Here is a 16,130-nt window from a genome sequence, read left to right on the forward strand (position 1 = left end):
GACGGTAGTGCTAAATAGTACATTATACCTACTAATGTCACCCCTTGTGTACATGTTGTTTCATAAGCACCCCCCCCCCCCAGGTTAAACGGTAGTAATGTGTAATGTAGCACCAGTGTACCTACAGTTCATGGGTGAGGGAGTGGAGGGCCTTGGGTAGAAGGTAGGAGAGACCAAGGATGGGCAGTGAGCGGGGCTTGGAAAGGACCATAGGGGCCCAATTCAGATTCCTGCTATGGGGCCCAATGAATTCTATGTACGTCCCTGCTTGTCTGTAATGCCGACAATAATAGGACATGTTCTATAATTTTGCAGAACGGACATACAGACACGGAATGCACATGGAGTCATTTCCGTTTTTTTGCGGCCCCACTGAAGTGAATGGTTTCACATACAGGCCACACAAAAAAAAAATAATGGTCCGGACATGGAAAAAAAATAAGTTTGTGTGCAGGAGCCCTAAGGTGGGCCCCCAGAATCAGTTACACTGGTGGGCCCTAAATACCCCAGTCCGACACTGCCTCTAGGTGTAACGGCAACGCCCCCGTTGCTCCTAGAGGCTCATTTGCATATATTAAACCATCATTTTTCTCAGCAATGTGGACACATATGAACATGGGACCAACACAGATGCCCTCAGCTGCCAAGCGCACATGTAACAGGTCAGCCAGTGTCACAGGTACAAATCTGCTGACAGATGCCCTTTAAAATGTAAAGCGTATACCTGTGTTATGGTTCTCTGTATAGGAAAGCGCAGTCTGCTGACACCCCCCACCCACCTAAGGCCAAAAGGACGGTCACCTGGACTCTGACGCACTGCGCTCTGCGGCTTATCTAGACCATAGCCCTGCAGAAGCTGTTTTGATGACTGCCTTCGATGTCACCCATCTTTCCCAGACACAGACAGAACTGCAACACCAGAAAGGAAGTTTGGTGATGTTTCAAGGACTGGTTGATTTTTTTTTTTGTCTCATTTGAGCTTTGTCTGGACTTAAAACAGACATGGGGGATCATTCAGATCTCTTAGGTCAGCTCTTAATTAGTGTAATGGAGTTGACTGACCAGAGACTGGAGATCAGGTATTCTCATCAGCGGTATCCACAGCGGCACTAGGGGTGCATGTAATAGCCTTGCAAGTGAAGCCGAAAACACGCACCTACTGTGTACAGCGTGATCATTCGTTGTGCTTTGGCGCAAGAAGGCAACGGGTCGGAAAGTGGGGACCTCTCTGAGTTAGCTCATCAGCCACAAAGATTTGTCAAAATTCACTTTTATTACGGCGATACGTTATTAGGAGGCTTTGTTGGATTTTGGAATATCTGCCCCCGTCGTTTCTCCTAGAACCCCTTTAACCCTTGGTTTGTCACGCCGCCCTGCCATAGTGATACTGTTGATCTACAGACAGGTGGCATTTATAGCATTGCACATACATTTCCCTCTTGTGGGTGTCTCCCCAAATGTACAGGGGTCCAGGAGCCGGGAAGTGACCTTGAACAGAGCAGAGTCTGTAATGGGCACAGCTGCAGACCCCATTCCCCCCCTGTACAGACACACAGCGTACACCCCCGGCACCCCAGTGATTCCCCCTCCCACCCCACAGAGTGGAGTAAAGTTACAACTCGCAACACTTGTGCTGTCAGTCACACCGGGAAAGGGAATCGGTGACACAGCCAGGCACACACACACAGACCCTCGTCCTTTTCCCACAGAGACAACTTCATTCCAAGCAGGATGCAAAGAGGGATCCTCCTGGCCATGTGCTGCCTGCTGTCCGCCTGCCGGCAGGTAAGAGATCTGCTCCGACTGATCCCGCAGGCAAACACCCTGTGCAGTAATAGGATTTCTCTCCATATTCACAGGGATTTGAGGAAAGCATTGAATAATGCTAAATGTAAGTACTGTCATATTGTTCTGATGATGTCAGACCCTCGCTGAAGTGATGGAAATCTGGAAGCTGTACTCGAGGTTTGGGCGCTCTTTTGAGGACATGACGCTGCTCTGTCCCAGGCATTAGTAGTGTCCAAGGGCACGGACGCCCAACCTGGTCATCCTCTGACATATTCCATTGAAGGAAATTGCAGAAAATTTTTGGTTGGAGTTCCCTTTTAAATGGCTAAGCCGGCTTTCATAATGACCCCATTGAACAATATGTAGGTATGGGGATATGTTTTCTCTGATGGAAAAAGTAGGCTGCAGTTATGGCAGGCACGGGGGGGGGGAGCGCCGTAAATGAGGGGCTGGTTACATAGGCGTAAATAGAGTTATATGTTTGGGAATGGGTACAGCACTTTTGACACCCATGAATGGCAGCCTGGGTGGGTGCACATGGATCAGTGTTGTGGTTAGGCTTCATGAACATGTCCGTATTTCCGCTCTCAAAATCCGGATACCTTCTGTTCCTATTCCGCCTTTTTCTTACTCACATCAATAGAAAGGACTATTCTCGTCCTCAGACGCAGACCAGAATAGGACATGTTCTATCATCGGTGGAATGGCCACATGGATCCTCAAAAAAAGACTAATGTGTATGGTCCCATAGAAATGAATGTATCAGTGTGCTATCTGCACAAAATGGTTATGTGCATGAGGTCTTACTTATGGGGACCGCCATATGACCCTCAGACCGCTGGACATAGATTTTTTCACCATGATTAAGATTATAAGATTGAATGTGCTGCATTTCCATCTTAGACAATGGGGGGATATTGCTAGGATATACCCCCATTGTCTGATAGGTGTTGGTCCCACCGCTGGGACCCGCACCTACACCGAGAACGGAGCCCTGAAAGTGGTGGAGGGTGCACTCTGCTATTTTAAGCGGCCCCATAGAAATGAATGGGAGCGTTGGCCAAATAAGCTCGGTGCGCTCCCGTTCACTGCGCTTGGGGTCCTCCAGCCACCACCTTCCATTCTTGATATAGCGGTGGGACCCGCACCTATCAGACAATGTGGACATATCCTATGCCCTCAATGTCTCAGATGGGAATACTCCTTCAAGTGTTAGATCAGGGATGCCCAACTTTTGGCCCTCCAGCTGTTGCAAAACTACAACTCCCAGCGTGCCTGGACAGCCTACAGCTATCAGGGCCTGATAGCTGTAGGCTGTCCAGGCACGCTGGGAGTTGTAGTTTTGCAACAGCTGGAGGGCCGCAGGTTGGGCATCCCTGTGTAAAATCATAATATAAATGCATTTGACCATATAGCATCCATTGCTTTCTCAAATCCAGTTGTCGGTGATGCCAGACTTGATACTTTGTTAATACATTGTTGTTGCAGAACATGTTCCTGGAGGCTCCTTCTAAGCGCTGTTCTAACCTAGCGGTGTCTTTCCAAAAATACTTTATGAGCTACTTTCACACTGGCGTTTTTGCTGGATCCGGCAGGGTTTAGCTAAAACGCTTCCGTTCTGATAATACAACCGCATGCATCCGTTAAGAACGTATCAGTTTGTATTATCTGTAACATTGCCAAGACGGATCCGTCATGAACTCCATTGAAAGTCAATAGGGGACGGATCCGTTTTCTATTGTGTCAGATTTGCTCTCCGGTACGAGAACGGAACGGAATGCATTTTGGAGCGCTCCGTTCTGTTCAGTTACGTTTTGTCTCCTCTGACAATGAATGGGGACAAAAAGGAAGCTTTTTTTTTCCGGTATTGAGACCCTATGATGGACCTCAATACCGAAAAATATTAACGCTAGTGTGAAAGTAGCCTTTGAACAGAAAATGAATGTGCCCTTCTACCTATAGGTGGTTGTCACCCTGTTTTTAAAGAAGAGAACTCTCCCTCATAGGTGAAAAATATGGCATACACCTAGAATTCCCAGTATACAGGACCAGCACACTGGGAGATGGCACTATATTCTGTTCTCTAACTGTGCTCAATATAATTAAAGGGGGGGTCCCACGTAAAATATTCTAAAGTTTTCAACCCAGCACCTGGATCTGAATACTTTTTAGGCTCCATACACACATCCGCAGTTTCGTTCCGCATTTTGTGAAACGGAATTGCTGACCCATTATTTTCTATGGGGCCTCACGATGTACGGCCCTGGCTCGGAAATGCGGATCCGCACGTGCTCTGTTCCATCTTTCAACTGCAACCAGCTGCAGCAGAAAGGACACCCCCCCCCCCCTTCCCCATGCAGCCAGCTTGAACTAAATCTAGCAGAGCAGTAGGAGCAATGAATAGGGGGAGCTCACGATCCATGTGAAGTACAGGCCTGGTTCTAGCTTAGAAAGAGATTGTCCTGTTCTATATTATATTTTTTACATTAATCATGGGATAACCCCTTTAAAGGGGATACTAGACACTATGCCAACAGGTTTAAGCAAAATAAGGGTGTGTTGCCTGCGCTGGCACATGCAGACCCATTCACTTAAATGGGTCAGTGATCCCTCCGCACGGCAAAAAAAAAAAAGAGCCTGTTCTATTTTTTTGCGGCACGCGGACACACACTGACGAAAACGCCTTGGAAGCGCTCTGTAGTGTTTCCGTCGCCATCTGCTCCCGTCCCTCTGCTTCGTATCTTCCGGATTGCGACCCATTCAAGTGTATTGTGGGCCGCAATATGGGCACGGCTGGCACACGTGTGCATTAGCCCTAAGAGGGTCTCATAGATTCCCATAGACACTTTGTGTGCCTCTGTGCAGTGCTGTATTACAGAAGTACTCTCCCTTATTACTTCCATGCAATGCTTCCATAATTCTCCATCCAATGGAACAGAATACAATTAATATGGGAGAAAACCGTAGTCAGGAACTAAAGGCATACAGAGGTACAGTAGTCTGCATTTGCTGTGAATCCTGCCAGGTAAATGCATCGGGGGAAATCCTCCTCCACATCATCTGCAATGTCAGAAGATGATGTAGAAAAGGACCCGGAGCTAGGACCTCTTCCAGTTGCCCAAAAAGGGAGCCACAGTACTCAATATAGTGCTCCGACTTGTGGAATTCCCCCTTTTTAACTAGCTGGAAAATGTATTTTAATCAAATTTATCTAAATGTAACCAAATTAATGGGGTTCCCCTTAATTTATTTTTCAGTTTTCTGTGTATAGAAAGCTGCAACTCTCTAATATAGGTTTTGTTTCAAATCTTACTATTTTCAAGATCTCTGCTTGCAGTCACTGAATGGATTATTTTTATTTGCCCTGGCTCAGAGCTCTCTATTGTAATGGGGTGTGCACCTGTGCTAGGGGCAGGTTTTTAGCCTCTGGGTGTTACGAGAATGCATCCATTCCTGATTATTGACATCTTGCGATATACTGTATATAGTAGGGTAAGTTCACATGTAACAGATTTACTGTGAAAAATATCAGAAGAAATCTGTAACTGCAAACCAGAACCTGTTGCAAAAAAAAGCATTTTTTTTTAATTATATATTTTATTTTTATTTATAACTTGTATACTCACCAATGCCCTGACTTTCCTGTGCTGACCCTTGCCTGGTCCTCCGTTGGGTCTCTGTATACTGGCCTCCTGCAACAGTGTGTCTGCATATATGACCACTGCAGCCAGTCATTGCCTGCTCCTGCATTACCATACTGTATTGTGTTTCTTTTTCAGTGCAAATCTGCTAGAAAACCCTGCAGCAAATGTGTCCCATGTGAATTCACACCTAGTATGCAGGTGCATGTTAGGGTACGCCTGCTGCAGATTTTCCGCAGGGCATCTGCTGGAATGCAGCAACTGCGAAATCTGTACCAAATAGCGCGCATTTTGCTGGCAAAGTCATAGTGTAAATACCCTGTGCATTGCAAAGGGGTAGATCCACGCCAGAGTCCATACCACATGTGTGGATTTTTACAAATCTTTTCCACAGCATGCAGATGATATTTTTTGTAAAAGCTCATCCACTTTGCTGGTACAATAATATGCTGCATGCAAATCCACAACAGAAAATCGTCAGCATATCGCTACGCGTGAACATACCCTTAGGCTAGGTCTACCCGACGACATTCGTCGATTGACAATTTTTATAATGATAGTCTATGGTGTCGCACTGTGACGTGACAGTCGTAAAAAATCCATTCGAGATGGATTTTCCTGCGACTGTTGCAGTGCGACGCCATAGACTATCATTATATAAATTGTCGCGCGACATTGGTGCGACAAAATGTTGCAGTGTAGTTGTGCCCTATCTGTCGTCTTGTAGACCTAGCCTTAATGTCCCATGATGAATACTACCAGTACTGCTGACAGCTGCAGCATTGCACTGAATATGTCCAGATGTCCACCATAATAATTCTTCAGCCCGTGTCATTATCATTTTCCCTTAAAGAGACAGGGCAGGCACAGATAACACCTCCGTGATGCACCTCTCCACCCCTTGCGGTAGCAGTTTGATTAATGGGAATCTTTATGATAATTTTGGTGTCTCTCGCAATGGCCTGTGAACCGAAACATATGCAACCAGGCTTTTATCTGTCTGCGGAGATTAATGATGCCTCTTCATTATTATACAATCAGCAGACGAGGGCCCAGCACGTGCTCGGGGCCCACTTCCAGTGTAATGATTAAATGACGCCACTGCTTTTTTTATTCGCATGATTAAAGGCGCATTATAGAAAATGCAGGTGGAAAAATTCACTGCAAGAACACAGACAGGACTGGAACTGGTGGGAATTCTGAGCTTATGAGCAACAGATGGGATATTAAACAGTCCCAGACGTTCCCCTGCACGTGACGCATAGAGGTAGCAGAGAGATAAGCACCTGAGCAATGGTGAATAAGGATAATCGTCTATGCAGGGACTCATTGGCTTTAATGGGTCAATAAACTATTTATTTGGCTCTATTTGCATGACCGTGGAAAATGGTGCCTGCCCGAGCATCACCGCAGACCGGGCTGGTATGTCAATTGAGGGATCAGGCCCGCAGGTCACCTCTAGGGAAATGGGAAAACCCTAAGACGTCTAGGATTTCTCGAGCTGTTGCTCTCTGTTGTCTGTCAGTAAGCTGATCAGCATGTCTCTCAGCTATATAATCAATCTGTACACAATGGATATTTGGCATTTCCCAGCATTGTCTGACAATGTGGAGTATGTGCCCCTTGGAAGATCAAAGCCCCTTGGCCTTCATCATTGCGTCTCGATGGCACCGTGACGGACAGTACACAGATGTGTCAGGATCAGGGCTCTTTTAGGACAATATGATGGCCGTAGCGTATACAATAAATATGATCCTAATCTCGAAGGTTCAGGGCACTTGGTCCGTTCACAATCTTAGTACTGATATTAACAGTAAAATTGTTACATTATTATGAAAATGAAAATAAGGCTTCATTCAGATGGGCGATTCCGTGTCCACGTTCGGTTCACGTCTGCACGGACTCCATTCTAACTACGGGGTTTATTCACACTTCCAACTTTTTTTATGTGAATCATGGGTCCACGGAAATAAACTTTAGAGCATGTTCTATTCTGATCTCAGATCACGGTTTGGAGATTTTGTTGGACTGCACCCTTAGCGGTCGTAGCGGCCACCGTCTTATTTATCAGCCCTGGCTTTCGGACGAACCACAGCTGATAAAACATACAGCCTAAGGATAGGGACCACCGCACAAACACTTCCCAAAGCAGACTGTTCTCATCTGCATTGTGGTTCCTTCATACATGGAAGGCCTTAATAAAGTGATCTTGCAAGATATTTTAACTGGTGACCTATCCTCTGGATAGGTCATCAATAGCTGACCGGTGGTGGTCCGACAACCAGGACTTCCGCAGTTCAGCTATTTCAGAAGACAGTAGCGCTGCAGCTTTCTCGCAGTTTTTCCTAGACCAGTGATGTCATGTTCATCGGTCACATGGCCCAGGCGCAGCTGAGCTGCCATACCAAGCATGGCAGTACCCCCGTTATTAGTCCAGGGGATCTGATGGTCACTGAGGTAGATGTGAACAGAGCCTTAGATGATTGAGGGTGGTAAGTTGTCTGCTTGCCACCCTCAATCATCTAAGGCTCTGTTCACATCTACCTCAGTGACCATCTGATACCCTGGACTAATAACCTCACTGTGGGGTTGAGGGAAAAAGGGTTTGAGTCCGATTCTGCTGCTCCAGATAAGTGGCGCCAATGGTGCCTCCATGTCAGGCCTGTTTCATTTGGGCGCCCCCTTAATGCCACTGTTTTTATAATCTGCCCGGAGCCCCAACGACCATAAGGACACAGCAGAGGAATCTCTGACAGCCATGAAATGTCAGGAACGTGTTGTATTTGTGACTCAGCAAGAGCCAAATGTTTCTCCATTTAGCTATGGTGTGGATGCCTCATATATCTGGGTCTTGGGGAGGATGACTTATACATTTGGTCTCATGGGAGCCTATGGGAAAGGAACTCAAATGGCCTGACTGCTTGTTACATACATATATCTTTTAAGATTTTATATATATATATATATATATATACTGTGTGTGTGTATATATATATATATATATATATATATATATACACACACTTTTGTAATCTTAATATATATATACCTATATGCATGATGAATGAGCTAGTGTTGGCGATGATGGGGTACGCATACATCACAGGGCTGATACATAAAATGCATGATAAGATTCATCAATCACATTTGAGCAGTTTCTGACTTTTTACTTGCTGTATACATAGAAATACATTTATTTATTATTTGCACTTATATAGCGCTACTATATTCTGCAGCGTTTTACAGATATTAGCATCACACTGTCCCCAATGGGGCTCACAATCTAAGTTCCCTATCAGTCTGTCTTTGGAGTGTGGGAGGAAACCGGAGAACCCGGAGGAAACCCACGCAAACATGGAGAGAACATACAAACTCCATGCATTGTTCAGCGTCCTATACATGGACTTTACATAAAAGTGATATCACAAATGATACCCTGACTGCAATTCTATAAAAAGGGCAGGAGTCAGTAATAGGACTCTACATCAGAATAAAGTCTCGCCACACACCCCGTCCCCACATTGTTCCGCTCTGTAACTCTCCGCCTTCTTACAATGCACTGTGAATATCACGGGCAGACAGCTGGACATATTTGTAATACTGGATCATAGGAGCAGATCTGAGAAATCACATCCTCCCACTTCCTCCATACACACAATACAGACATAGCACAGTGTCCATTACAGGCATCCAGCTATGTTTATTTGAATGGGTGCAGTGTAATACTACATTTCTCCTCCAGTGGCCGCTGTTCATAAAATAAGTGGCTGCATGCAGCTTGCAGCCGATCATCGGGTTAAGAGAAGTTGAGGCAATCATCTGATCAGTCGGCCTATTTATTTTAAGAAGCAGTCTAGTTAGGAGATCAAAGGGAATGTAGAAAAATATGGTTGCTTTCTTCCAGAAACACAGCACCTGTCTATGGGTTGTCTCTGGTATTACAGCTCAGCCCCATTTCTGACATTTTGCTACAGGTGACTTATCCTCAGAATAGGTCATCAGTATCTGATCTGTTCTATGTCTGCCCCATTCTCTCCTTTATTTGACCTACATTTATGGCAGGGATCAGAAACCTTTAGCACTCCAGCTGTTGTGAAACTACAACTCCCAGCATGCACACTTGCTCAGGTGTTGTAACTTTCATAGAAGTGAAAGGAAGGTCCTGGAAGTTGTAGTTTAAGAACATCTGGAGTGCCAGAGGTTGCTGATCCCTGATCTATGGTTGAAACCCTATGAGATGGTGAGAACAAGTATAAAGGGGCTATTGCAAAAAAAATTAACAAAACCACAACCTAATAATTTGCTGGAGATCATGAGCGCTGCTTGACACCACAGTCTGCTCGCTCCAGAAGGTATATTCCTGCTTCTCTCATAGGGTATTGGTGCCATATCTTCTTATCTAAGGCCACCTATTGGAACTGCAACACTGGCCTAGTGGTATAATGATCATCTGACCCAGTGGGGCTAGAGCTCTGCCATTTTTCTACCCCCTACCAGCAAGGGATATAGCAGAACCGAGTTCATAAAGGGATTCTGTCACCTCTTTTTACCCTATAGAGATGCGGACATGCACGGCTGGCATCAGCCTCAGGGAAGGAACTGCGCATGCGCAAGCTCGTGCACCGCGAGATTACGGCGATCTAACTTTGTGAGCAAGGATGAGATTCCTGGATACAGGCGGTGCTGGGCTCCTTCACAGGGGGGCATGGCTGGGCTCCAGAACGGTTAGTACAGCCCCTTGGGCTCCTTACCAGGCTGATTTACATATATATATAAAATCATTTTTTACACTCAATAAAACTACTCAGAGACACGGGACACGTATATTGCGGACATGCTAGCGGTGATCTAGCCGTGCATGTCCGCATCTCTATAGGGTAAAAAGAGGTGACAGAATCCCTTTCATCTTTTGTAGAGTTCTGATAAATGTTATCCGATCTCTCCTCAGTAGGGTTGAGCGAATCAGTTTCGGATTACTGTATCCAAACCCAATTCGTTAAAAACCACGTTAAGAATATGGGCTCTGTCCTACTGTAAAATGTATGTCCTCCGTGGAGGTCTTTCCAAAGTTTCAGCAAATATCTTGAGGCTTACTTCATCTCGCCTCTATTACGTGTCAGTTTGTTTATTGACATAAATTACTGTATCAAAATGCTAAGCTGAATTCAACTTCGTACCTCATCTGGGCTCCCTGCAGGGTATGTGGGGGAGACGTCATAGGGGTATTACCAGAGTTCACCAACTTCTTGATCAAAATGATCTTAAAACTTATGAGCAACTTTAGAGGGAAACTGGTTCACCGTCAGCGGACTTTTATAGGTACTTACAGTTGCACCATGCCTTCCGGGCTGACCATAATGACGGTATGTTGAGCTCTTTACATCAAACCAAAATTATTGCCCTGGTAGACCAGAGGAATTCTTCGTCTGGAGTTATTTCCCTGCTCTATCAGGCTATATTGGACCGATTTCTGCAAGAATACCCAATGAACAGTAGGGCAAAGTGGGAAGTAGAGATGGGGCTATTAGAGGAAAACCAGTGGCAGGAGATATTGGAGAGGACTCCTCAGCTCTCACTCAGTGAAGCCCACAGGTTGTCACAATTATACCTGATCCATCGGGTTTACAAAACCCCTCAGTTTCTGTTTTATATGAGACTCTGTTTGGACTCCAAATGTCCTTGATGTGGGGAGGAGGATGCGGGATGCGGGCACGTTACACATGCTGTGGTCGTGCTCGGCCCTGGAAAGCTTTTGGCGCGCTGTGCTGCATCTTATTGATTTTCTATATGAAGTTACATTGGATGTGACCCCATTTGTTTGTGTGTTGGAATACGTGGAAGACCTGCCAATCACTGAGCCCAGAAAAGTAGCTGTGGCCAGAATGTTATATATGGCTCGTAAACTGATTGCCCAGCATTGGCTGGACGAGTGTAGTCCTAGTAGAACTGAATATATAGCCAAGATTAATTGGCTAGTCAATTTGGAACGTGTGGTTTATAGTAAAAGGGGTGCTCTAACCAAATTTGAAAAGCTCTGGGCTCCCTGGATTGATGCCCCAGGGCTGGCGTCTAGGGAACTTCAGAGATACTGCTTGGGACTGGTGTGAGGGTACTAATGCCTGATGTGTGTATTTGGCTCCGTGATTGGCGGCCTATTGCGGGGCTTAGGGAATGTCAATACACTATTTAATTAAGAGAAGATGAGTCGGATAACAAAAGTACTCATCAATAAGATCAATGTTTTCATTCAAGCATATTGATGGGAGCTGTGGAGGGGAGGAGCATGTATTTGGCACGCTGAAATGATGGTGTGGTCGGGAGGTGAGGGGTGTGGCGGATGGAGAGCATCTTGTATGTAACATTAAAAATTTGTTAATAAAAGCGACTTAAAAAAAAAAAGCACTCCCACAAAATTTTTTATTTTCGGATTCGTTAGAAAGGTACATGATGTGAACTGTATTTGTGAGTTATCCCCTCCCTTCTGATCCTCAGCTGTGTCATGTGACCAGCACTCTGACTTTCCAAATAACACAGCTTCTTATGTGTGGACAGGAAGCCACTTTAACTATGTATTTCTATGGGATCCTTAATGTCAGGCTCATAGGAATGAACAGAGAAGTAACTGACTTCCTGTCCTGAGTGTTGGTCACATGACACAGCTGAGGGTCAGAAGGGAGGTTATAACTAACAAATACAGTCTCCGGTAAGAAGATTACCTTCACTACAGTTTATATCATGCACCTTTCTAACAGGTCAGTGAATAAAAAATTTTGTGGGAGTTCTACTTTAAGGCCTCATGCACACGACAGTATTTTTTTGCGGTCCGCAAAAAGGGGTTCCGTTGTTCCGTGATTCGTGTCTGTTTTTGTTTCCGTGTGTCTTCCTTTATTTTTGGAGGATCTCCAGACATGAAGGAAAGTTAAAAAAAAGTCCTGCCATGCAAATGTTAGGGAAAAAAGCAGACGCGGACGCGGATGACAATCTTGTGTGCATCCGTGTTTTTTCACGGACCCATTGACTTGAATGGGTCTGCGAACCGTTGTCCGTGAAAAAAATAGGACAGGTCATATTTTTTTCAAGGACTGGAAACACGGATCACGGATGCGGATAACAAACGGTGCATTAGCCGAGTTTTCCACGGACCCATTGAAAGTCAATGGGTCCGCAGAAAATCACGGAAAATGGAACAGCGGACACGGGACACAACAACGGTCGTGTGCATGAGGCCTTAGACTGTATCAGCAATGAATATTCCTATGAACGTTTGTTCAGCCATTGATCGGCCCATGTAGACAGATCTTAAAGGGGAAATTGTTGGCAAAGGATATGCCATAAATGTCCAATCTCGGGGACCTCATCCCCCATCTGCAGAACAGTGCCCCATCGTGAATGCACAGCTCACCACACATGCTCAGCTTTCTCCACAGCCGTGGATCTTCAGAAAATAGCCGAGGGAACGCACTCAGCTACTTCCAGAAGCCCCAAAGCAATGAATGAAGAAAGCTGTGCATCCGCAGCATGCTCTCCATTCACGATGGGGCCCTGTTCTTCAGATAGGAGCGGGCCCCAGAGTTATGACCCGCACCTATAGAACATTTATGGCATATCCTATTGATATGCCATAAGTGTCCCAGATGGGAATGCCCTTTTAAGTAATGGCTTAATAGAATTTTTGACAACCTATTAAAAGAAGATGAACAAGGAACACGCTCTTTAACGAAGATGGAAAATTCATTAGGATTTTTGTGGGCTGTGTCACACAAACCTCAAAATGCGGCTAAATTCTACATACCTCTGCCCCAGGGCTGAACATGTCCCAGGGGCCCGGTAGCCTTTGAGTCTGGAAAGCTTCTGCATAGCTTAATTGCTCATGGTGGACGTTTCTGATGTCGGTGTGTGCACTTAGTACCTGGCTCCGGTAAGAGTCCCTCTGCCTCCTCTCAGCCATGTTTATCTAATCCAGTACAACCCCTTTAATTAAAGGTGGCCATAGACATTAGATTCCTATCAGCCCAAAGTGCTGATTTCTTTGGGGACCAGCAGGACATTATTGCAATGTTCCCCAACCTGTAACTCTGCAGCTGTTGCTAATCTAAAACTACAACTCCCTTCATTCATCTGTCTACTAGGGTGTCCCAATTCCCCCACCATGGTAGATATCGGGATGGGGGAGAGGAAAAAGGAGGATCGGGCTGTTGCATTTTACATTTTTTGGTTGTCCGTTCCTGAAAAGAGCAAATCTCTGCCTGCTATGAGCCGGAATAGATTTGCGCCATAATTTATGCCAATTTCCATTGTCAATTATGGTTGACACTAGGCCACGCCCTTCCGCTAAATTATGACAACTTTTTTTTTTTTACACATTTTGGGGCTCTCTCTCATGTCAGTGAATCACAGACAGCACATGTACCCATTGGGAAAGATTTATCAAAACTGGTGTAAAGGAAAACTGACTTGGTTGTCCAGAGCAACCAATCAGATTCCATCTTTCATTTTCCAAAGGAGCTCTAAAAACTGAAAGGTGGATTCTGATTGGTTGCTATGGGCAACTAAACCAGTTTTCCTTTACACCAGTTTTGATCAATTACTTCCCATTGACTTTAATGTGTTTGTTTACACATCACTTATTTTCCACTGACTTTGGTCCGTGAGGTGGACCACACTCGGCCATTGAAGTCCATGGGTTCATGAAAAACACTGATGGCACAACACATACGGCATCCATGTGCTGTAAGTGATTATCACGGATGATTGGTAGGTAGATGCTCTGGAAACTAAATTTAAGCCTAGTGTCTGTGGAATACGGATGACACATAGACCAAACACGGATCCTTCAAGGACATTTCACGGATGAACCACTGACAATCTTGTCATGGATGTTATCACAGATGTGTGAAAGGGGACTTACATATAGTAACTTGGCCCTCGTTTAGCTCCATTTATATGGCGCAGTCATTGTGACTGTATGTGACAGAACAATCCTTATCGTGATCATTTAGTCACGTGCATTCACAAACGAGTTTATTGGTTGATCGACAGACATGTTTGCTCGGAGAAGTGATCAGGAATGAACGTTCATGCGCCTGATTATCGCCTACTGTAAAAAGTCATGCTACTGTAATGTGGTGCCATGGCAACCCGTCTGGGAAGGCCGGCTGAAGCCTGAATCGGGGGGTCCAAAAAGAAGCCACACGTCCTGCCTGACAAACTGATTGGCTGTGACTTTCATTTTTATTTATTTTTTGGATTGTGTTATTTGTGTCTGTAAATGTCAGATGTTAATAGACGCAATTCATGCGGGAAAATTAACTCTTTATGGTCTGTTTTTATACCATCTTCTTTCCTTAGTTATCTTTTATTACATTTTGTGGAGAGACATTATAAGGAACTGGTGCAGTATGCCGAATTTGCCAATTGGGTGGCAGTCATTATATGTATGACACTTCTTTCACCCAGTTTTTTTAGATCCCTGAACAGCAAATTCTGGACTAATAAAGGACTAGGGGATGGGGCCCTGTACAACTAGTTTTTTTGCTGTTCAGGAAAGCTGAGTGACAACAAGACTGGCAGCTGTAATAGCAGCCATATTTTTTTTCCCCGGCTGCTCTGGGCCTGAAACTGTTTCCAATAGCAACCAATCACATCTCCACTCTGCTGTTGAGAAATGTAAACCGGAATCTGATTGGTTGCTATGGGCAACACCTCAGGTTCTCCTTTTTTCCCTGTGTACATGGCCGTATATTTTTTTTGTTCATACAGGGTAGTAGATATGAGGTTGGGGAGGATGGGGGTTCTCCATGTGTAGGACTGGGGACATAAATCTGTAGGTGCAGGTCTGGCTTCATGTGGTCACACCCAATTTTGTGCAGGAATTTGTTAGGTAAATTCCTCAGGCGTCTGTTATATGATGCCGCCCTTGAAATACTAGGGGAAGCCAGGGGCAGCAGCTGGTACTTTCAGGGTCCCGGGGGACTGCTAAACTCCAGTTAATCCCACATTTGTTTCCCCTCCCCCACTGGGCAGCTGGACAATCAGTTACTGCACTCCGCAGGCCTACATTAATGCTTTCACACCTGCCCAGCACCGCAGGCCGACGGCGTGTAAGGGGTTAAACGGTGCGCCATTAAAGCAGAGGAACAAATGGTGGAAATTGTATTTTCTCTGCATGTTTTATGTGGAGAATCTAGTTTTATATAGTCAGCGTCTGCAATGTCCACGTTATCCACAGATGTGGCGACAGGTGTGAGGAAAATATAATAAAATCCAATATATATATATATATAAATCACTGCAATGAAATCCAAGAGGAGAACGGTGTGGATGAGGTGTCATAATATCTGTCCCTCCGTTATAGCGGATCAGTTATATACCATATAAAAATACTTTTATTTGCAGATCGGATGAGGACCCATTCATTTCATTAGGGCTGCAAAAAAAAAAATTGAAAACACACCGTGTGCTGTCCGCATCCGTATTCCCGTTCCGCTGCCCCACAAAAAATCTATTTCTTGTCCATTTTGCAGAGAAAAATAGGTATTTCTACCAGAGGTGGAAAAAACATAGCGGCACGCACACGACCGGTATCCATGTCTTGTCGGTCCGCGAAACACACGGTCGTATGCATGAGAACTTACGTTTTATGCATGCAAATGTATTTGGTAAAACCATATCCCTCTACAGTACAATTTTGGCAGAAGTCCT

At 45.0% G+C, this 16,130-nt stretch overlaps 1 protein-coding gene across 1 annotated transcript in view; it reads left to right on the plus strand.

Annotated features, from left to right (window-relative positions):
* The first annotated feature begins 1,652 nt into the window (after nt 1-1,652).
* Nucleotides 1,653-16,130, plus strand: part of CDH15 (cadherin 15) — a 33,288-nt gene continuing 18,810 nt past the window's right edge. Inside the window, exon 1 of the mRNA XM_044269564.1 lies at nt 1,653-1,785. Within this exon, the coding sequence (XP_044125499.1) occupies nt 1,732-1,785 (54 nt within the window). The 5' untranslated portion in view covers nt 1,653-1,731. The remainder of the gene's footprint in view (nt 1,786-16,130) is intronic.

Source organism: Bufo gargarizans, chromosome 10 (assembly GCF_014858855.1).
Source record: "Bufo gargarizans isolate SCDJY-AF-19 chromosome 10, ASM1485885v1, whole genome shotgun sequence".
Lineage (NCBI taxonomy): Eukaryota > Metazoa > Chordata > Amphibia > Anura > Bufonidae > Bufo > Bufo gargarizans.